We start from the raw sequence: 23,149 nt of genomic DNA on the forward strand, positions 1-23,149 counted from the left end.
TAGTATGGAGAAATGGCCGGTCCGGAAACTGAACTGTTCCGCTGGGATGAGTTGCCGCTCGTCGACTGCATCGCGAAGCCTCCAGTAAACTAATCTCTCGAAGAGTTTACCGAGAGCACTCAGCAGATTGATGGGACGATAGCTTGCAGGCAGCGTCGGATCCTTCTCTGGCTTCAGGATCGGGATCACCTTATAGCACTTCCAGGACTGTGGAAAATACAAAAGTTGAAAACAACGGTTATAGATAGTGAAGTGATTGCGCGTTTGGTTGCATTTTTTTCAAAAGAATGTTGAAGATGCCGTCGAAGCCGGGCGCCTTCATGTTCCTCATTCTTCTGACTGCAGCCTTCACTTCTGCTATGGTGGTATGGTCTTCGGGTGGAAAGGGTGGGTCGTCCTCATCGAGTCGGTCAATCGTCGCAGCCACAGATGATGTGGACTGGGCATCGACAGATCGATCTGGTGAGCACTGGCAAACTGGAGGGCAAGTGCATCGGACTTTTCTGCTGGTGTGTGTGCTGTGTGGTTCGTGGCTATGGTGAGTGGTGGTACTGGTGCGAAGGACTTTTGCAATTTTCCAGAAGCTGGGTGCATGGGGAGGTAGCCTTTGGACCATACGCTCGTAGCTGTTGTTGCGGATAGGCAGTACTCGCTCGCGGATGATACGCTGATGGCGTTTCAGCAAAAATTCTCCAGTCCGCTGGTGCTGCCGCCTCAACATATTACGTCTGGCGATGAGTGAGCGCGTGTGGTCATCGAGAACGAGAACCACACCACGAACACTCCTCTCCGGGACGCACTCCGCTTCAGCTGCTTGGCGGCACCCTCGAACCGGGCGATTGCTGCGTCAACGTCAGGTATCGCGGCTTCCACGTCGGTGTTGCAGATAAGCCGGTCCACGGTTCTCCCAAAGCGAGCCCCGTCGGTGTGGCAGTAGTCCTTTCGCAGTAGAGGTGGATGTCGGGTTGCATTCAGATTCAGTTCCGTTAAAACCGGGAAGTGATCAGAGTTCAGCTCATCGATGGTGCTTGGTTTGCTGCAGATGAAATTAGAAAGAAAAATATCTATTAATGATTGGATACCTCGGTTGGGGACGTGTGTTGGAGCATCGGGGAACTACACGATGAAATTATCATGCTGCGACAGGTCCGCCAGGGTGATTCCGTTCGTGTTGTTCCGTACGTTGCCCCACAACTGGTGCTTGGCGTTGAGATCACCCCCAATGAGTGCTGGTGATGATGTGTGGAGCTCTTGTCGGAACGAAGCTCTCCGCGACAGGGTGCACTGCCGCAGACAGTAGACTGCCGTAAGCTGCAGTGGACCGGTGTCTGTATGGAGATGGACGCCTATTACTTCTATGGTGAGTGCGGGAGTAGTGTGTGCCGGATTCCACGTCGGATCGCGATAGCAGCACCTCCGCCTCGGGAGGTGGTGCGATCCAGATGATGGATGATGAAGTTGCCTAAGAAGAAACTCATCTCAGGCTTGAGATGAGTTTCCACTATAAGCGCTGCATCAATGTTGTGCCGGACAAAGAAGTCACCGAGTGGAAGTGGCTTAGCCCGGACGGACTGAGCATTCCATGTGATGACTCGCAGTGCCTGGTCAGTGAAGGAGCATCAGTAGTTCTGCGATAACGGCGAGTTGTTCTCCCTTGTTGCGGCAAAGGCGGATCTTGGGGAGCATTCTGCTAAATATAGCGAACAGTTCTTCCGGGCTAAACAGGTCTTCCGCAGAAGTTGTGGCTGGAGTTGTGGTTTGAGTTGGAGTTCAAGGCGGTCAAACCGTTATACTTAAATAAATAATAATAATGTCTCCAATTCATAGTAAAAAAGTAAACAAACAACAAAGCATCCAGCATTACGGAGCACAAACAATACCATAGTTCAGACAAAGATAAATCAGACAGTATGCCTAAATATTCCAGTCACATCCAGATTCCAGTCGATCCCCCGTGGTCAAGAGGCGAATGAGGTCTCAAAGACCCAAATCCTCTATAAATAAACGAAAAAAAATCCCCGTGAACCAAAGAAATTCACGAACCTTAAATCTCTACATAACTCGAAAATTGCTTGATATCTCTTGATACTTCGAATTCTTTCCAATTCTCATTTGCACATTTTAAATAACTTAAAAAAATTATCGATTGTAATAAAATGTAGGGATCTTACATGTTTCACGAACATTCAAAAAACCTTTTTTTATTTTTCGTATGCTTTACTTACTTATCCGGCGCTAAATCCGCTTAGCGGTCTTGCCCTGCTGCAACAATCCTCAATACCACTCACGGTCCAGCGCCGTCGTCTGCCCATCGATCATCCCGTTCGTTCTGACGGACGCATGCACGCCATCATTCCATCTCATTTTGGGCGTACCACGCCTTCGCCCAAAATGTCTAAAAGGACTTTACGGGCTGAATCGCCGGGGGTCATTCTCATGACTTGTACAGATCACCGATACCCGATGAGCTCATCATTTTAGCGGATCTACCATTGTCCTTCCACACATACGGGGCCAAAAATCCTTCTGAGCATCTTCCTCTCGAACGCGGCTAAGAGGGCTTCGTCAGTTTTGGACAGAGTCCATGTCTCAGAGGAGTATGTGAGTACTGGGACTATAAAGGTTCTGTACAGTCCCAGCTCCGTCCGTCGCGACAGGTATTTAGAGTAGAAAAGTTTCTTCAGGCTGTATGGCCGGTTGGCAGCCAGCACCCTTGAGTGTAACTCAACATCAATGTTTTTGTTGGTGTTGACTTTTGACCCCAGATAGGTGAAGTTTTGGACGACCTCAAAGGTGCGGTCACCTTTCTGTATATCACCCCTGCGAAAATCAGTGTTTGTTGTGCTGGTGGTGCTACTATCATTTTGGTTTTCACCTCTTTAATCTCCAACCCGAAGTTTTGTGCCGCTCGCTCGATCCTTTGGTAAGTTTTTACTACCTAGAATAACTTGAAACCATGGATGCCTATGTCATCAGCATATGCCAGGATCTGGATTAACTTATAGAAGATGATCCCCGAAGTTTCCACCTCCGTCCCCGAGTTTTCCATCCGAAGTTTCACGGATGGCTTTCTCTAGCGCCAGATTGAAAAGGAGACAGGCAAGTCCATCTCCCTGGCACAGGTCCTTAGTGCTAGCAAAGATTTCTGAGAGTTTTCCACCCAGCATCAACTTACATGTGATGTTGGCCATTTACATTATTACAAGCCTGGTAAGCTTGGCCAGGATTTCAAAAGAGCTCATTGCACCGAATATTTTTATCCTGGCTATGCTGTCATATGCGGCTTTAAAATCAATTTTAGAGAGGAGTGGAACTGTGGCTCCGCCATTTTCTCCAAGATTTGCCGCATCGTGATGATCTGGTCAATAGTTGATTTTTAGTTCTGGAATCCTCTCTGATAATTAGATTCACGTTTATTTCAAATGGGTGTTGTTTTAAGTTCAAGACTACTTTAAACGATTTTGAAACTCTAAAACAAATACGCTCCACGTACTTAACCATTTTTATTATCCACACATTATCCGCGTAAGTCGCGAGGTGACTATAAATGATTTGACAAATATTTTACTATCACTAAGACGGTGCCCAAGGCCCGCGAAGAAGACTGTATTTGGCTGCAACTAAATAGGTTTTAACGTTTTATAAGAGTTCAAGATAAGATTCAATACTAACAAAGTACCTAACATTAAATGATGTCAATGATGGTTCTTCAACTAAAATTATTTTTTTATTCTAAAAACACAGCTTGACGAGTCTTAGGTTGTATTCACGGGTTTTGGGTATAGTAAAATTATACTTTCAGCATTGCTTGCAAGATCTCTTCAAATACTGAATGGCAATGAGAAATTTGGAATGTTCTATATACCATCTTAAGTACGTAATCCTTTTAAGAATTTGTCCCATTATATGGTAAAGAAAACATCGCAACACATGCTAAGTCTACCTCCTGCGTATGATATGAAATGGCTAGGATGAAAATTCAAAGCTGTTTTCGAGAATCTTAAATCCATTATTATAATCAAAATTCACTGCTGCTTTAACCCCATTTATTCCTGCTAAATTCCCATCTAGACCACAGAGATTCCAGGTGGATTTTTGAAGGAAGTTTTCTGACGCTTCACCATATTTTTTATTTCTTTTATTTAATTTCTTCATAAGCAACACCAGAATAGCATGTTAAAAATAAAAACACAGTGTGGAGTATAGCCTTGTGTAACAGCAAGAGCTTTGCATATACTTTGGATTATATATTTCTTACGGTTTGCGTACTTTCACAAAAATGCATTGCCCTATGACCGTAAAAAATCAGATAATGAAAATTAACAATATAACAAAATAAATACTCTTTTGGTTTAAGAAGTTTTCCGGATTATGAAAACGAATCTCAGCGCGTAAAAGATAAAATAAAAGTAAATATGAGCATTTACTTATACGACAAAAGGGGCGAAGAGAAAACAAGCGCTGTTATGACATAAAATGATATACAAAATTCATTTTTTATTAAGGCTTCACGGCATTCGCCGGTCAGAGTGTACATTCAATCAAGTGTGCGTGTTCCGGTACGTTGGCAGTGTAGTCGTGAGCAACGAACTAAATAACACGCTTCCACATCCCCACGACAGCGTACGGAACTTGACATTCAGCGTTCGGCCCCGGCGGCAACATTCTCATTTGCAAACTAAACGCAGGTAATGGTAGGCAGCATAACGCCCAGTCGCCGATTGTGTGCCAACATTAACCGAAGCGAACGCTTTTGAACATTTACACTCCCATCATTCGTTACAGTAGCAGCACGATCCACAGGATTGCCTCCAGCAATTAAACTATTCCACCAATCAACATGACGACCCTGTTGCGAAACATCAACGATGAGGTGTTCCGGACGTACATATTTTGGGCGGCTGTGCTGGTGGTGAAGATGCTTGCCATGTCTTTACTGACTGGCCGTCAGCGATTCAGGAAGAAGGTAAGAATTAAATTGCTTCCAAACCATACCGACAGGTCCGCACCCTGGTTACGCAACACATATTGTTTTGTGCCAACATTCCAAATATGCCGGCTTTTAGTTTACTACGATGTGCATGCCTGCGTATATGTGTTTGATACAGTTCTCCTACATGAACCTACATAGAGCGAGATTAATTTTTAAAACAAACGTTCTGTGTTTTGGCTATAGTTCGAGAATGAATTGTGGTGTTTTTAAAGCATTATTGTAATTTAATATTTTTTGTTTCATGCATATCCTAATGTGATGCATAAGGTGTACGTGAGAAATGAAAGTCTATTAAACCATCGATTGAAAGTAATTGAACTAACCGTAGGGCGTGAATCTACCTATAGAAAAATAGATTTTTGATTTTGTATCAAAGAGAAAGGAATTTTGAACGTATGAAAAAACACCTTACAAATACTATAGGCCTGCGATCATAAAATAAGCTAACGTGTCGTGTCACAAAATCAAAAATGTTTTCGATTTGGCAGTATTTAACCTTATCTATTTCCGACTTATCATGCACCCAAAGATGAAACATCATCATGGGGGAAAATTTAAGGGAGAAAAACATGGAAATGACTTTCAAGTTCACCCCGTAGCGAGCGAATGAAACCAATACTAACACACCACACGTCCGTACATACATTTAGCAATAGGCACGGCATGCGTGAAAATGTTTACAATTCACCAATCAGCATGACTTGCACATATGCTGGTGTCGTCATCTCAAGGCAGGCTGACCTTGAAGAAAAACGTACCGTAAACATTATGCTCGTATGATGCGTCGTTTGCAGCAGTAATTGGTAGTGACGGTGTATCTCTATCCAATAAATTTGCGATAGTTACGTTATGATTATTAGATGCAACTACCGGTCATGTGTTTTTTTTTTACTCTCAATTTTAATCGGGCGGTTTGTTGACCACGGTGGTAGTGTCACCCATCTTTTCTCGGCATAATCGGGTATCGTAGCCCGTACAGACCGTTTCCCTGTGCGTAATGATGAGTATGCTAGAAATGGCAGTGCGAGACTTTTCGAGGTTGTAATGCCAAAGAAGCAGAGGAATGTCTTATAAATGCTACACATCTTTATCATACATATTCCTTTACTTTCCTTTCGACAGGTATTCGCCAACCCAGAAGACATTCAGCCCAACAAGAAAGGTGTGGCACCGAAGTTCGACGATCCGGACGTAGAGCGTGTGCGTCGGGCCCATAGAAATGATCTGGAGAATATTCTTCCCTTCTTCACTGTTGGTCTGCTGTACATGCTGACTAACCCGGAGCCGTTTATTGCAATTAATCTATTCCGTGCAGTGGCTATTTCTCGTATTCTACACACGATTGTATACGCAGTGGTCGTTATTCCACAGCCAGCCCGTGGCCTTTCTTGGGGAGTAGCCTACGGAGCAACTGCTTACATGGCAGTCAAAACCGCTCTATTTTTCCTTTAGATGGTGTTTTCACTGTGTAGCATAAACATTCATCCCAGCGGATGCAAAATCATCACCAGTGCAATTGTCTACCTCCCGCATCGAAAAATAAAACGTTCTTTCGAGGAAGTGCAATACGCATTGTCCATCATGTGTATAGTTCATATCCAACATCTTTAATAGTTCATTTTACTACTTCACAGCACTGCTACGTATAAAAAAAACATACGCATTTCATGTAAAACATTTTTCTACTTATTTCTATTAGCTAGGTTGATTTTTCTTTCGGGTGAGCGTTACGAACATGTGCATTTATGAGGGTTTTGTACCGATAGGTTTTGTCACAGAACTGGCAACTAAATACAACACCGGTGTGCGTCAATTGGTGCGATTTCCATCCGTATCGAGTTTTAAAGCGCTTTGGGCAATGCTTGCAAGCGTACGGTTGTTCTGCCGAATGTGACCTTTCGTGAGTTTTTAGTGATTCCCTGTAAACAAACCGAAGTAATGATTTCAGATTTCATTTTTAAAAAAGGTTCCACAGTACAGCTTACTTTGTGTTCCACAATAGACCACAGACAGTGCATTCGTATTTTCTTTCGTCAGAGTGCACGCGTATTTTATGCAGCCACAAGCTGCTGTTGTGATTAAATTTCTTGTGACAGGTTTTACATTCGTAATGCTTTCCGGTAGAGTGGTGAGATCGCTGTAAATAAAAAGTACATCCAATTGATAACTTTCAATAACTAGTGCTATGTCTTTTCAAAAGTATATCCACATTAAAACGTACCATGTGTGAGCCGTACGAAAAATAGCTCGTAAAACCTTTGTCACAGTCTTCGCAACGTTTAATTACTCGCTTCAGGTGCACGGAATCTATATGGCGCAGTAAATTAGAACTGTGTCCCATACTAATGCCACAGTAAGAGCAGGTGTAAGGAGTTTCCTTGGTATGTACGCGTCTATGTGCATTTAACTCCGATACGAAAATGCCGCACATATCGCAAAGCCTCTTACTATCTTCATCTCTGGTTCGTACTCTTCTTTTCTTTTTCAAAAGTTCACTAGTTGTATCTGTGTTATTTTCTGTATCATTTTCGCTGCTTACGTATACAGCGCTATCCACATACGCATCTGTATCTTCGTCACAACCGTCCTCGTTGCTTGCGTTGTGGGTTGAAGCTCCGCTAAGTCCTTTACAGATTTGCCAAAAGATTATATCATTCTTGGAGCACACATCTCGAAAAGTTACAAACTTATTGAACGTTACATCGCAATCTTCACACACCATGTACGGGGAAGCTTCATTAACTAAATCCTACAAAGAACAATGTAAACATTACAACACATAGGCACTGGCAAGGTAATAAAAGAGAACAGCAGCCTACCTGTATACCAGACAAATGTTCGATAACCTGGGCGGTAAGTATATCATCGATCATAATTGAAAAAGGGAAAAGTTTGTCTTGCTCCTTGCATAGACAAAATCTGCAAATGTTTGGAATTAAACGTGCTGGCGTGCCCATGTTGTAAATACAACAAATGTAAAACAGTTGTGAACATTTATGAATGTCAATCCTAAGCAAACGGTCGCTTTGACAGAAGAGCTCCCAACCCCAACTGACATTTTATAGCAGGCTTATAGCGGTAGCAATCGACACCAAGGTATGTAGATATAGAAGGTAGAGTTGTTTAGAGCAAATTGACATTTCTCGACCTGACATAACAGTTCTGTAGTGATCGAGGGGAAGGGTATTGAGAAGAGTGATGGCATCGTCGGAGGAGGCGCCGGTGGTGATATCGCTTGCGATTTTTTGACGAAAAATGCAACCAAATAACGTCAATCTTCTGTGGAACAACATTTGATATGCGAATATGACCCATAAATTAGCGAAATTGCTCAAGGGATTGAGAATCGAGGCTGTTTGTTCATGTTTGTTGCCCATACCATATGATTTTGTAAACAAACTCTGACATAACTCGACTTTAATGTCGCCCTGTCAAATCGATAAAAATCCACCTTCTAAATACATACACCTTGCTCTCAACTCACTTTGACGGGGCGCTTAAAATGTCGCCCTGTCAAATCGACGAAAAATTCACCTTATAAATACATACACCTTGATCGACACGCGAACGGGCAGCCTTTGTCTATTTACACTACTAGGTTGACGAGTTCACATGCTTTTTAATCATTTTTTATTGAAAATAAGTTGAAAATTAATCAGAAACTAGTTTTCATACAAAGTTATTAATTTATTACCTACGTTTTCCTAACATTCTTTTGTTTATTCCCTAATTTTATGTTTTGTATCAAAAATCGTGTTCATTAATATTGTTGATGTTGGTACTTTGGCCGTCATTGTTGTTGTTTTTCTATATGTCATACGAAAGAGGACGCACGAATAAAGCAAAACAGCAGCCAAAAGCAACAACTGTGATTAAAACCAGTTAATATTTCAGTGATATTTTAAATGAATTGAAAAGATTTGTTGTTATTCATAAAGAAAATATCATGGGGAAATCTTTCACGAAACGAATTAGGTACAATTCTCATCTCTATCGCAATCTCGATCGGCTCTTAAAAGCCGAACAGGATGATGAGCTCCTACCTTGCGGAAGTGCTAATGGTAAGAGACAGATATAAGATATCTTTATAGTTCGCTTGTGACAAATTTATCGTTTATTTATAGTTACTCTTCAATTGCCTAACGTTCATGATGGTTCCACGTATGAGCTGGATGATAATCATCTCACACAAAATGCGAATATGGAGAAAATGGAAATACTCTAACAACAGAATACGGTGATGGAGCATATGACAATGACGATCTTGATGATAGCATTGACCACGTTGTCGATTATCTAACTGAAAGTTCTGATGAAGAGCTAGAAGATGAGCTATCTACAAAAGAATATTCGGTACAAGATGCCTTACATCGCTGAGCCATATCCAAAAACCCAACGTACGAGTCGATCGAGGAAGTAATGGAGATAATACGGAAACTAAGTGACTGCAAGCTACCGAAAGATGCAAGAACCTTGCTAAAGATCAGCCGCAACCCTTCTGCGGAGATACAAAGGGTACAAGGAGGACAGTATTGGTATGATGGAGTCCAAAAATGCTTTTCGTACGGGGAGGTAATTCATTTTGTACAGACTTTATGGTTCATTACATTTACATGTACTGCTTTGTTCCGTTATAGCAATTTAAAAGTTCCAACCGATGCAACTCTTTCGATCAGTATTTCAATCGATGGGTTACCGATATTCAAAAGCATTAACCTTTAATTTTGGTCTATATTAATAAACATCCATGGAATGCCGAAAGTGCCAGTTATGATAGTTGCAATCTATTGCGGTCCTATTAAACCAGCAAGTATCGGACACTTTCTTCGACTTTTTGTTGATTAATTAAATTTTCTCGTGAGAAATGGAGTGAATAATACGTTTTCTCACTTAATTTGCATTTTTATCGCACAATAATGCATTTTTCTTTTGGATTGAAAATCGCTTCATGTATCATAACTATATGGCCACTTACGAAAATACATCGTTTTTTATACAAATTAAAGTTAAAGTTAAAAAAAGTTAAAAATTAAAGTTAGTAAGAATAAGTTCCAAATAATCTAAAAACATTATCCTTTGATTCCATATCCTTATTATCCTTCCAATCCATATTCGCCATTCTTTTTTTTTTTTTTTGTTATCCGTTGTGGTGTCTTTGTTATAAGTGTTTTAAGTTGAGCAACGGGTGATGCGTTGACGGAGCAATATTATCCGAGGGCGATTTCCATAGTGCCGTAAAAAGGAGGCAGGATTTTTTAGTCTGTGGCAATGTGCTCCAAGTCAACCCAGCTTTGATACTGCGGGTCCACCTGTGTTGGTGTTGGGCTCATGAGTGGTCGGCGAGTACAGCCTTGTAAACAGTGGAGTAACTCCTGCTGTTGCAAGACGGAATTCGCCGATCGCTTTTGGATTCGATGTTGACATGGTCGATCATGGGCTTTGGGCATGGGCATTGCTGGGCTTCTGGGAAACATAGCACGCAGAAATTTCATTTTTGTACTGTCCAAATAACTGTGCTTGTTTGTTTCAGTCCAGATCAACGCCACAACTCTACAATAGACAACCGGAATAAACCAACCCCCATCGAGGCCATAGTCACAACAATAGAACTGGACCAAAAAACCTTCAACACACACACAAACAATAGTAATGGACAACAACCACCCATCTTCCGTCACAACCGAGCATGCACGGGATATGGCAAATAACTAGGAGGAAATGCCTAGTTAATTTTTGTTAATTTTTGTTATACTTGTTTTTTCGTGAATGTAATTCACAGTCACCACATGCAAAATGCAAAATAACAGTTTTCTTTTTTTATTCATGAAGAACGGCCTGGCCGTATTACTAAAAAAATATCAATTAATATGATTTAAAGTTTTTTTTAGTTTGGCTTTTTATGGTCCCATTATTTAAAATAATGCTACTTAAATTATCTTTCAAAATATGTATAAACATCCCTGGTACACTTTGTATAACATGGACGGGAGCTAAATAAATGTTGGGGAAAATGGGTCTTTTTGCGACACAAATTGCTTTGAGAGCGTCATGAATTTCGAAAATAAAAGATAAAAGTGCAAAAATTTGGACATAATGTGAAACACCAAAGAATATTAGAAATATTTTTTTCAGGTTTTTCCTTCGGTCAGCGGCTGCTACGCACACCCCTCTTTTACTACAACAAAAGCGCTTTTAACTGTTTAGGAACAAGACTAGCGAAACTATCGATCTTCCTGAAAGATTTTTTATAGTTATCTCGTCTTCCTTATCCTCTTATCTCTATCTCTTTCTGTCATGCCCAAAACTATACACAAAACGTACAATTCAATACAAAGCAATCGATATTTTGGTTTGTAAAGTGTATGTTACTTAGCTGTAACTGTAACTGAACAAATAAAAACAGTCAAATGGTTTCATATTTTATACTTATGTGCTAAATTTTAATATATATTTCCTCTGACTCTGACTTCCTAACCCAAATATAAATCTTTTAAATGTAGTAGTATTGATGATATAGATAAGAGGACCAGGAAGACGATTACAGCGGAATGCCAGTATTATTAGAACCAAAATTACCACGTGTATTAGGCCTATAATAGCCTGCTGAAAACTGGTACAATCACACTATAGCATGAAGTTTGACAAAAAACGTAAGACCGAGAAAAAGTAGACTATGATAGATTAATATTGCAGCTACAAATTTACTTGGAGGAAAAATTATTTTTGTCATGTTATACCTTACCACACTAAAATTCATTAGTTCAGTACGAGCACAGAGAATTTTGTAAAATTAAGTAGGTACCTAATCATTAGACCTGATGAACGTTGAATGATACTCCAATTAAAACTTCTGAAATATGACACGTTTTCTTCAAAATTTATGAAGGGTAAAGTGTGAAAAAATGATCACATATGCTTGCAACCAATAATTTGCTGAATGAATATTGACATAAAACCAAAATTGGGTTCTGGCATCGCAGAACTATCTCAATAATGAATTAAAAATAGTTTGTGCCTAAACATCAAGGCCGAAATAGTGAAAAGCTAGTGAAAGAAAATGATATCAGTGTTGATAAAAATCCAGAAATAAATAGTATTTTTCTATTATTTAAAAAAATACCCGTAAAAGTAGTCACTGTTTAGAGAAAGAAATGGCTAAAAATCCATGGATTTTTATTTATTTTATGCAATTATGTGTTCAAGTGATTTTTTTTATAACACTTTTATTTACAATAGGGACAACAATGTACAAAATTACATTTAAACACTCAATAACAAAGAATGACGAAGGATTTCAATGTCAATCGCAGAATCATTGTTTCCAGTGATGTGGATGACATAGTTAGCAAACAAATATAGGATTTTACTGCGTTTTTCTGAACATATGCCACTTAGTACAGGCAAACGCAGCATATCGAACGAAAAACGAGACGATATCGAACACCTTAAAATCACGAGGCTAATGCATTGCTGCAGAATCTACCAATCATTAGTAACAAGCATTAGTAAGTAAGTAACAAGGTGATTGCGGGACAACACAAACATGATGAGGATGGCACACGCTCCATGCTTAATTTTCCCATTGGCCAGGAGGTATAGTGTGCTGCGCTGAAAGGACGTCATGTTGGAGCAGTGAATATGACACCATATTTTTCGCCAGTTTACTGACGGAGTCTCCAAGATTACCTGCTCAGGTAATCTCTCCGTCAGTGTCTATCGAATCAGGTGCGTCGTGAGGTTTGATGCCGTTTCAACATATCCCAGTTGCTGGATGACAATGCGCAGGCAAGGGTATGTAGACGGAATAGAGGGCGATGTTCGGAGGGTTTCCAGCACACGCTAAATGCTGGGCTCCGACTCGTAGACACTCTTGTTCCGCAACATATCGGTTCGTTAGCAGCGCCTTGGTTTTGATGGCTGGGAAGTGGACGTTGAGTTGCGGGGCAATGCCAGATCACCTTCGCTATGTCCATTGCGCGTGCGTCACAGACCAACGTAGCGAACCATAGTTTGGGCAACAGAAAAGTGTTCAACAGAACAACCTTCTGTTGAGTTCGATGTTGACTTGGTCGATCACCGGCTGTATCATTGCTGGGCTGCTTAGAGAACATTGCACGCAGAAATTTCATGTTTGTACTGTCCAAATAACTGTGCTTGTTTGTTTCAGTCCAGACCAAGGTGTATGTATTTAGAAGGTGAATTTTTCGTCGATTTGACAGCCCACCATTTTAGTCGAGTTATGTCAGAGTTTGTTTACAAAATCATATGGTATGGGGCTACCAACATGAACAAACAGCCTCGATTCTCAGTCCTTTGAGCAATTTCGCTAGTTTATGGGTCATCTTCGCATATCAAATGTTGTCCCACAGAGGATTGACGATATTTGGTTGCATTTTTCGTCAAAAAATCGCAAGCGATACCACCACCGGCGCCTCCTCCGACGCTTCCATTACTCTTCTCAATACCCTTCCCCTCGATCACTACAGAACTGTTATGTCAGGTCAAGAAATGTCAATTTGCTCTAAACAACTCTACTTCCTATATCCATATACCTTGGTCCAGACCCACATCACACACTACAATAGACAACCGGAGCGAACCAACCCCCATCGAAGCCATAGCTACAGCAATAGAACCGGGCCAAAAAACCTACAACACACACACACACCGCCTAACAGGAGATGTTTCCGCTGTTGGGCAACAGACCACATCTCCCGCGATTGTAAGGGACCTGATCGAACCGATCTCTGTCTCCGTTGTGGAGAGAAAGGCCACCAGGCGCGCAGCTGCCACAACGCTCCGAAGTGTGTACTTTGTGCCCCTGGCGTAAATGCACACCAAACCAGTGGTCCCTTTTGCTCAGCAGTGACAAAAGCGAAATCATGGAGAATGTGCAGACCAACATAAACCACTGTGAGTCAGCGCAAGACCTACTGTGGCAGGCGATAGCGGAAGAACAGGGCGACGTCGCGGTAATCTCCCAGCCGTATCTTACCCCGAGAGACAACAGCTGCTGTGTAACAGACCGGACAGGCCTGGCTGCTATCTGGACGGTGGGCAGATTCCCCATACAGAAAGTAGTCTCGCACGACTCGGAGGGTTTCACCATCGCCATTGTGAACGGGGTCTATTTCTGCAGCTGTTACGCATCACCCAGCTGGGAACTGGAGAGATTTAACACAATGTTGGACAACCTCGTTGATGCTCTTGTAGGGTGCAACCCAGTCGTCGTTGCCGGGGACTTCAACGCTTGGGCGTTGAGTGGGGTAGTCCGAGTACCAACAGCAGAGGGGAAGCGGTACTCGAGAGCCTCTCCCAACTCAATGTGGTGCTGGACAACGTTGGTAACACTCCCACGTTCAGCAGAAATGACAGAACTTCTGTCATTGACATCACGTTCTGCAGCCCAGTGCTGTCACGACACCTGAATTGGCGAGTGAGCGAGGCGTATACCTTCAGCGACCACCGCATGCTTCGGTACCTTCAGCGACCACCGCATGCTTCGGTACACCATCGGCAGAGATCACACTCCACTGCAGACACCTCGGGCATCAGTTCGCGGCTGGAGAAAGCAATGCTATAACGAGGAGATATTCTTAAGTGCGCTACGCACTGGTGGGTTCCAGAACGTTGCGAGTGCGTTAGAATTGAGAGATGCACTCTCCAAAGCATGTGACGCTACGATGCCCAGGAGGAAGTCCCCCAAAAACACGCGCCCACCGGTATACTGGTGGACCGCTGCTATTGCGAGGCTCCGGACCGAGTGCATGTCAGCTCGGAGGCGACTACAGCGGAACAGCTGCTTGGCGAGCAGAGAACAGCTGAAGGCAACCTACGTTACGACAAGGTCGGATTTAAAGAGGGAAATTAAAGCCAGCAAAAGACGATGCTTCCTCGAGCTTTGTGCTGAAATCGCTCGGAAGCCGGAAGGAATCGCTGAGGTTTCACATACAAGACGGTGATGCGAAAAACCAAAACTCGCAAGGCGCCCGTTGAGAGATGCCCCGAGAAACTGAAGGGAATCATCGCGCAATTATTCCCTTAACACGAGCCCCCACAGCTGAGCTCTGCCTTCAGTACCCCTGAGTCCGTACCGGAACCGGTAACCATAGACGAGGTCCTGAAAATAGCCGAGCGCCTCAAACTGGGGAAAGCCCCCGGACCAGATGGGAGCCCCAACGAGGCAGTCAAGACAGCAATGAAGGCATACCCACAAGTGTTCTAGGCCATACTGCAGAGCACTCTAGCTTCTAGTCAGTTCCCGTCGATATGGAAGAAACAGAAGTTGGTACTGATACCCAAACCAGGTAAACCTCTGGGTGACCCGTCGGTTCTAAGACCCTTGGGTCTGATAGACGGCCTGGCCAAAGTTCAGGAAATACCAATCTTGGACCGCCTGACTGCCCATGCCGAAGGGCAATACGGCCCCTCAGAACGACAGTTCGGTTTTCGGAGGAAGCGATCAACAGTCGACGCGATACTGGCAGTGCTTGAAAAGGGCAATGCCGCGTTCCAGCGGAAAAGGAGTGGAGCACGCTTTTGCGCAATCATCACGATAGACGTGAAAAATGCCTTCAACAGTGCCAGCTGGGAGGCAATTGCGGCAGCAATGGAGCGAATGAAGGTTCCCCCGTACCTGTGCAGGCTGCTGAGGAACTATCTCGATGTACGCATGCTGCAGTACGACACAGCGGAGGGAATCAAGACTGCTAGCATCACGGCTGGCGTACCGCAGGGATCAGTACTTGGTCCCACCTTGTGGAACGCAATGTATGACGATGTCTTGACCCTCGCGTTACCTCCAGGAGCGGAAGTAATCGGTTTCGCGGACGACATCGCCCTCACCATCACCAGCGAATCCTTAGCGAAGATCGAGATGTAAGCGACCGACGCCGTGGGACGTATCGACTCTTGGATGAGGACAGTGAAACTGCAGATAGCACATGCGAAGACTGAGTTTATCGTCATTAGCAGTCATAAACGTATCCAGAAGGCATCGATCATGGTTGGAACAGAGTACATTGAGTACTAAGGGGTCACCATTGACGATCGCTTGAAGTTCGACGAGCACCTGAAGCAGGTCTGCGTAAAGGCATCAAGGACGGCAAACACACTCGTTTCATTTATGCCCAACATCGGTGGACCTAGCAGAAGTGCCAAACGACTACACGCCTGCGTAGCTACCTCTGTGCTGAGATACGGAGCCCCAGCGTGGGCACACATCCTGGTGCAGAAACAGCACCAAGCTGCTGTCAACACAGTGCATAGGATGTTGGCTAAGTGTGTCACCAGCGCATATAGGACGATCTCCTATGAAGCAGCGTGTGTTATCGCCGGCATGGTGCCTATCTGCATCACATTGGCAGAAGATCTGGAGAGCTTCTGGAATGCACGTACGGAAGCTGAGTGGGACAGTTCCGAGAAGGGACGGTGGACGCATCGCCTGATCCCTAGCGTGGCAGACTGGGTTGGGAGGAAGCACGGAGAGGTCGACTTCTATGTTACGCAGTTTCTCTCCGGCTACGGCTGCTTCCGAGCCTATCTACACCGGTTTCGGCACGCTTCATCGCCTCGTTGCCCGACGTGCGTTGACGAGGATGAGACAGCAGGGCATGTGCTGTTTGAGTGTCCGAGGTTTACGGAAGAGCGACAGCAGCTAAACAGCAAGTGTGGCAGAGAAGTTTCCAGTGCAAATCTGGTGGAGTCGATGCTGCAAAGCGCTGACCTGTGAAAAGCTGTGGCAACCATGATGCGGCAAATCGGGACGAGACTCCAACGACGGTGGAAGGAAGACCAACGTGTTGGTCCCTCATAAGTGTATCTGTGCTTCGTGAATAGTGCCGTGTTCTTGTAATGTGTTGTTACCAACTTTGTAATATGTATTTTTTCCGTGTGTGTATTGACTAAGTCCATTGCAGAGCCCCACTCATGAAGTAATACCGCGAGGTGATGCCGTGAGTGGTGGCAGAGACACTGCGTGGCCAAGGAGATTTTTTTACATGGATAAAAATCCCATTGCGCCCGCTGGGTGTCAAGAAGATTTTAAACTCCTTGTCAAAAAAAAAAAACAAACACGCACACATACAAACAATTTTTTTTTTCGTTTTCGTGAATTTAATTCACAGTCACTACATGCGGTGATGACAATACGGCATCAATCCTTAATAATTTATTAATAAATAATAGAACAACCTTCTGCACCAAATTCAGGACCCTCACGCACATGAATTATGTAATAATTTGAAACTTAGTTTTAAGCAATACGGTCTGTTTTAACAAATAAAAAAAAAGTGCATCGCTATTTCTTAACATGTTTATACTTAACCCATAAGTATATCAGTTCACCGTCTTTTTCATACATTTGTGTTTTACACTATCCGCAATGACATCAAAATTATTGGCAGATGCAATCCTCGATGCAACTTATTGCATTACTCGCCGATATACACTTCAAGGATATTTTCGATCCCAATTTCTATGTAGATGTACACTATGCTTGTAGAACGGCCAGACAGTATAGCTTTGAATATTCATTGGCACTACAACCTCGAGCAGTCTTGGTCTACCATTTCTGACGTCGTTGACTTGATTTCATCCGTAACTGGAGAGTCAGTCCTGCATTCGGGGAGACCCTTGACGTAGGAAGATTAACGCCTAAATTGTCGCAGCGACCGAATTACCCCTTATTTTAACTTACAGTTATGTTAATTATGTTTATAATCCAGAACAATAACATTATAAGTAAGTTAAAGTTTAAAAACATATGTATGTATAATGAGTTTATGCTATTTTTTGTAGCCCATCTTTTATTCGTCCACCTAAGTTTATTTATTTCCCAAGGTTTTTTGGATCAACAACCTGATACTGATCATACTATTAATATAATTGCCTACTAGACTTATTAATACCACATAGCCTGATGTTTGTCATGGTAACGGAGGAACAATCCGGATGAGATTCGATAAGCTTTTCTGTATATATGGGACGCGGAAAGAAGCTCCACTATTGCACCCACTACTTGAACTCGATTTCGATTGGGTTTATAATTGATTCGATTTGATCCGTGAAAAGGATCGCATAATTAATTAAAAAAAAATGTTCAGATACAAAATATGAACGAATGTTTAAAATGTAATGTAATTTTTTTTTATATTCCTAACGGCTGTATTGGTAACGCGAATTTTTTACAAAAATGTATGGGATTTTTGGATAATGAATGTCAAATTAATTAGTCCAATGGTGGGTGTTGTCAGTGGCATCTTACACGTCCATGGGTCCTCGCCTACGAAGAATACCTTCATCAAAGTTTACATATCGTCAAGAGGGACTTGTTTATTAAACTTTCCGTAAATATTTCTTTAAATAGCAAAATCAATAGGCAAAAAGTTGTAAAATTAGTTTTACAAAACTCCTAATTATTAATAACATATTTTTCGTATTCTTATACTTCTTTTTGGCTTAAAAACTTCGAGAGGTATGCTACTACTGGCTTACTTATTTTGCGATATATGTGAACAAGATATATTACGGACGGATTTAAATACCCGATTGGGACATATCAGCTCGGTGACCAACACGGCTCATTTTTCATTTCAAAAAACTATGACTTCTCTCTCTTCTTGAAAACTGCTAAAACTTCTTCTCTGGTGATCTTATTTGCTGTCCCATTTCAGCAATAACTGCGGATATTATATTATAACAGATATTATAATTGCAATTTTTATCCAATCTTCATATCACATACTGTTGTAATTTCGGAAAAAGCTCTGACGAAAAACACTCTGCTGGTTTATGCGTACAATCGGAACTGCCTTTTATTGTACCTTTCCTATGGAGAGTTTTGGCGCGACAGAACTAACACATACCGCAAAATGACATTCGAAACGTCAAACGCAACGTAATGGCAGTGCTACCAGAAAACCCTAAAAGAGATGGTATGAATTCGTATGAAATCCAACACCCCAACTCGGATCATACCATTTCTGTCCCTTATCCACTAGGAAGCGTACATCCCGAATCCTTCTACACAAAACTTCATTTTAATTCCGTTCACACCCTTCGTTAACCCGTCTGCGATATTATTTGCTGATGGAACGTATTGAAGATGTAATAAACCGCTACATACATGCTCACGAATGAAATGATAGCTTACATCAATGTGCTTAGCACGGGAACTATACGCTTCTCTACTAGCCATTACCATCGCACTCTGATTGTCACAGTACAACTCAATCCTCTTCTGCTTTTTGAATTGGTTCATAAAGCGAAGCAACCAAATCGCCTCCTTGGTTGCATGAGTCATTGCGATGTACTCCGCTTCAGTGCTGGAAACCGCGACCGATGCCTGCCGTTTACACGACCACGACACAGCTCCCTCTGCTAACTTGAAGACGTAACCAGAATACGATCTGCAATCGTCTCGTTCGCTGGCCCAATCTGCGTCGACGTAGCCGCTGATGTATTCACCCGATCCACGACGATAACTGATCTTATAATCAACGGTCCCTTTGAGATATCTCAAAATTCTCTTCACCGCAATCCAATGTGTACTATCACGGCGATCGTTGTAGCGGCTAACATTACTGACTGCAAAGGCCAAATCCGGTCTGGTACCCTGTACCAGGTAAAGTAAAGCTCCAACAGCTTCACGATACGGCACGTTATCATTAGTATCTCCAGATGCTGCGGCTAACTTGTGTGAAACATCACACGGCGAAGACACTGGCTTACAATCTTGCATGCCAAAGCGATGGACTATCTCTGTTGCGTATTTGGTCTGATCGATGCTGATCATATCGTCACCATAGGTTATTGTCATACCTACACATGTACGAGCTCGACCCAAATCTTTCATTAAGAAAGTTTCCGACAGTTTAGCCTTGAGCTCATCACGTACTTTTACGTCAGACCAAAATATCAGTATATCATCGACATATATAGCAACTACCAAACTACTGTCGGTATTGTAATAGACGCAAGGGTCTTCGGCAGATCTTCTTAGGTCGAATGATAATAATGCTTCATCTAGGCATTTGTTCCAGCAACGTCCGCTTTGTTTAAGGCCATACATTGCCTTGTTCAGCTTGCAAACTCTGCCCGTGCCATCTTCGAACCCTTCCGGCTGCATTACGTAGATTTCCTCCTTCAACCTTCCTTGAAGGTACGCGGTAACTGCGTCCATCTGGTCAATATTCATACCCTTTTGGGCAGCCATAGCGATCAATAACCGTAGCGAGCCATAACGCACAACTGGTGAAAAGGTTTCAGCATAATCAACGCCGTACTTTTGACTACATCCCTTGGCGACCAGGCGCGCTTTATGTCGCAAAACGCTACCGTCTTCTGCGCGCTTTCTCTTAAACACCCATTTCGTTCTTATGGATTTACGACCCGGTGGAAGATCCACTAATGTCCAGCTCTGATTGCTTTCAAATGAAGACAACTCTTCTTGCATTGCCCTTTCCCAGAATCGAGCATCATGCGTCTTCAATGCATCTTCACGATCTTTTGGATCCTCTGGGCTACAATCTCTAGCGAAATAGGAGACGAAATCTTCGCGTACGATAGGACGAGCTGTCCGCTGCGATCGTCTTAAGATAGGTTGATCTTCAATCCTATTTTCACCGCAATCGTGATTATCAGCGCCATCGGCATCTTCATATTCCTCATCACAAGAAGAATCAAGCTGATTTACTGTTTCGGTCTTGATTACGGAATCTGTCTTTGTTCCAGTTTTTCTACGACTACATGCCCCAACTGAAGTTGTTCCACTTTCAACATCATCGTCCTCATCTACTTTAAACAAAGAACCAGTCTTCATAGGTGTTTGAGGCAGAAACGTTGCATCCCTACTGGTGTATACTCGTTTGATCTTCGGCCAATAGAATCGAAATACTTTATCGGAATAACCTACGAACTGCATTTCCACTGCTTTCGGGTCCCATTTTCTACGCATTACTTTGGGCAAAAGAACCATTGCCGGATTTCCGAAAATCTTCAGTGATGCGAGGTCTGGTTTCTCTCCCGTCCAAATTTCTTCCGGACACCGATTTCCTAGGGAACGATTCACCGATCTGTTTACAATGAACGCCGCGTGTTGTACAGCCTCAGCCCAAAGTGCTCGATCAAGATTACCATCCGATATCATGCAACGTGCTCGTTCAATTAATGTCCGATTCATCCGCTCAGATACACCGTTCAGCTCTGGTGTGTATGGCGGAGCCTTCTCGTGGATGATTCCGGATGCCTGACAAATCTCCAACATTTCTTTGTTCACGAACTCTGTGCCGTTGTCCGATCGAAGCCGCTTTATATGTACGCCTGTTTGGTTTTCTACTTCCGCCTTAAACCTGCGGAACGTCTCAACCACTGCTGATTTTTCCTTCAAGAAGTAAACAAATACTTTTCGAGAAAAATCGTCAATAAAAACAACAAAATACCTGGATCCACCTAATGATGTGCTCATTGGTCCGCAAACGTCAGTGTGCACTAGGTCCAAAATCCTCGTTGTTTTGATGATGGCATCTTTCTTGCGAAACGGCGCTCTGGTCTGCTTTCCTTCAGCACAGCTGATGCAACCACGAATGTCTTCCTGCGTACCCTCGAATTGAACGTCACTACACACTTTCTTAAGGTTATTCAAACCTTGGTAGCTCATGTGACCCATCTTCCTGTGCCATTCGATTACTCCGTCGTCCTTAACAAGCAAACATTTCACGTGCTTTGCTTCTATTTTGAAAACACCTCCACTCGACGGCGTCTCAATCAGGACGGATCCACAACTGTTTTTGATCACTTTCAAAACGCCATTTTCAATAATAATCCGATGGCCCATGCGCGATGCCACATCAAGCGAAATCAAATTAGCTTTAAGTTGAGGAACAAACAAAACGTTTCTAAGAAGCAATTGTTTCCCACCAATCGTTACGACGGCTGATCCACAACCTTCCACCTTTAGCTTCCTGTCGTCGGCAACAGTGATTGTTTGCTTCTCCGAAGCACGAAAGTCACTGAGAATGTCGCGTCTCGACGTCATGTGGCAAGATGCTCCGCTATCCAGGTACCATCCACCGGACATTTCTGCGAAACTAGCAGACAATGCGCTTGCATACTTTGCTTCTGCTGTTTTGTTCGCGTCTGCACCACTGACACTACCACTAATACCGCTGCTACCTCCCGATCTATCACTAACACTTCGACACTTGTTCTTATAGTGTCCCATTTTTCCACATTTATGGCACTTTATGTGGGATTTGTATTTTTGTGATTGTTCTTTATGCGGTCGCGGTCCACTGTAGTATGCTGTGTCTGGAACTTGGCTTTGGAGAGGAGTCAATTCCAAAAGCCCTGCCTTTACTCGATCTACCGTGATGGTTTGGCCACTTCCAATAAGGCTCTGCCGAAAAGCTTCGTATTGCGGTCCCAAATTTCCGATCATAAACAACGCCACAATATTGTCTTCAAACTTAATGCCCACTTCGGTACAGCGTTTCCAGGCTTCCATCATTCGCCCCACATATTCATCGTTCGAAACACAATCGGCCCTGTATGTGTGCGAAAGTGTCATCACCGCCTGTAGGTGTAGCCCTTGACCGGTTTCTGCAAAAGTTTTTCGAAGCGCTTCCCATATTTGCAGCGGCGAGTCATCCTTTCCGAAATGATGCGTATATGGTCTTCACACGCAAGGAAGATCCATCCTGCAGCTCGCGACAGCTTATCTTCGTCTGTTTCCGTCTGTGGTGCTGGAAGAACGCACTTGTACAAATCTCTTGTACGTAAAAATGCAGCCATTTTCTTCTCCCATGTCGAGAAGTTAGACCGCCTGTCCAATTTGTCGAAATTAATGCCGTCCTGGCCCATCATGGGAACTGTCCTTTCTATTCCAGCAAAACTTTACTTTTCATTCTTCACTCTGCTGGGCAAATACTGGGCCCATAACCTGTTGTAATTTCGGAAAAAGCTCTGACGAAAAACACTCTGCTGGTTTATGCGTACAATTGGAACTGCCTTTTATTGTACCTTTCCTATGGAGAGTTTTGGCGCGACAGAACTAACACATACCGCAAAATGACATTCGAAACGTCAAACGCAACGTAATGGCAGTGCTGCCAGAAAACCCTAAAAGAGATGGTATGAATTCGTATGAAATCCAACACA

The 23,149-nt window shown here is 43.0% G+C and overlaps 2 protein-coding genes and 1 long non-coding RNA gene across 6 annotated transcripts; 2 read left to right on the forward strand and 1 right to left on the reverse strand.

Moving 5' to 3' along the window:
* Nucleotides 1-4,530: 4,530 nt before the first annotated feature.
* LOC118512913 (microsomal glutathione S-transferase 1-like) lies at nt 4,531-6,595 on the forward strand. Of its 2 annotated transcripts, none has more exons than XM_036058060.1 (3): nt 4,531-4,688; nt 4,786-4,966; nt 6,116-6,595. In XM_036058060.1, the coding sequence occupies exons 2-3, from the start codon at nt 4,841-4,843 to the stop codon at nt 6,443-6,445; spliced, it is 456 nt and encodes a 151-aa protein (XP_035913953.1). In that variant the 5' UTR covers nt 4,531-4,688; nt 4,786-4,840; the 3' UTR covers nt 6,446-6,595. The 2 variants fall into 2 exon arrangements, with proteins under 2 accessions (XP_035913953.1, XP_035913963.1); XM_036058070.1 differs by having other exon boundaries at nt 4,540-4,688; nt 4,789-4,966.
* Nucleotides 6,578-8,037, reverse strand: LOC118512689 (zinc finger protein 91-like). Its single transcript, XM_036057483.1, has 4 exons — nt 7,813-8,037; nt 7,215-7,742; nt 6,979-7,130; nt 6,578-6,912 (listed from the first exon to the last, which is right to left on the reverse strand). The coding sequence occupies exons 1-4, from the start codon at nt 7,948-7,950 to the stop codon at nt 6,693-6,695; spliced, it is 1,038 nt and encodes a 345-aa protein (XP_035913376.1). The 5' UTR covers nt 7,951-8,037; the 3' UTR covers nt 6,578-6,692.
* A 714-nt stretch (nt 8,038-8,751) lies between these two features.
* Nucleotides 8,752-11,416, forward strand: LOC118513078. Of its 3 annotated transcripts, none has more exons than XR_004906400.1 (3): nt 8,752-9,054; nt 9,118-9,565; nt 9,631-9,818. It is a non-coding gene; the product is annotated as an uncharacterized LOC118513078 (long non-coding RNA). The 3 variants fall into 3 exon arrangements; XR_004906398.1 differs by lacking the exon at nt 9,631-9,818 and adding an exon at nt 10,524-11,416 and having other exon boundaries at nt 8,753-9,054; XR_004906399.1 differs by lacking the exon at nt 9,631-9,818 and adding an exon at nt 10,529-11,416 and having other exon boundaries at nt 8,753-9,054.
* Nucleotides 11,417-23,149: the final 11,733 nt, after the last annotated feature.

Source organism: Anopheles stephensi, chromosome X, assembly GCF_013141755.1.
Source record: "Anopheles stephensi strain Indian chromosome X, UCI_ANSTEP_V1.0, whole genome shotgun sequence".
NCBI lineage: Eukaryota > Metazoa > Arthropoda > Insecta > Diptera > Culicidae > Anopheles > Anopheles stephensi.

Coding starts and splice junctions, on each gene's coding strand:
- LOC118512689 (XM_036057483.1), bottom strand. CDS start 7,950: ATGGGCACGCCAGCACGTTTAATTCCAAACATTTGCAGATTTTGTCTA. Junction 7,743..7,812: donor AACATTTGTCTGGTATACAG/GTAGGCTGCTGT, acceptor TGTTCTTTGTAG/GATTTAGTTAATGAAGCTTC. Junction 7,131..7,214: donor TTTCGTACGGCTCACACATG/GTACGTTTTAAT, acceptor TTTTATTTACAG/CGATCTCACCACTCTACCGG.
- LOC118512913 (XM_036058060.1), top strand. CDS start 4,841: ATGACGACCCTGTTGCGAAACATCAACGATGAGGTGTTCCGGACGTAC. Junction 4,967..6,115: donor GTCAGCGATTCAGGAAGAAG/GTAAGAATTAAA, acceptor TCCTTTCGACAG/GTATTCGCCAACCCAGAAGA.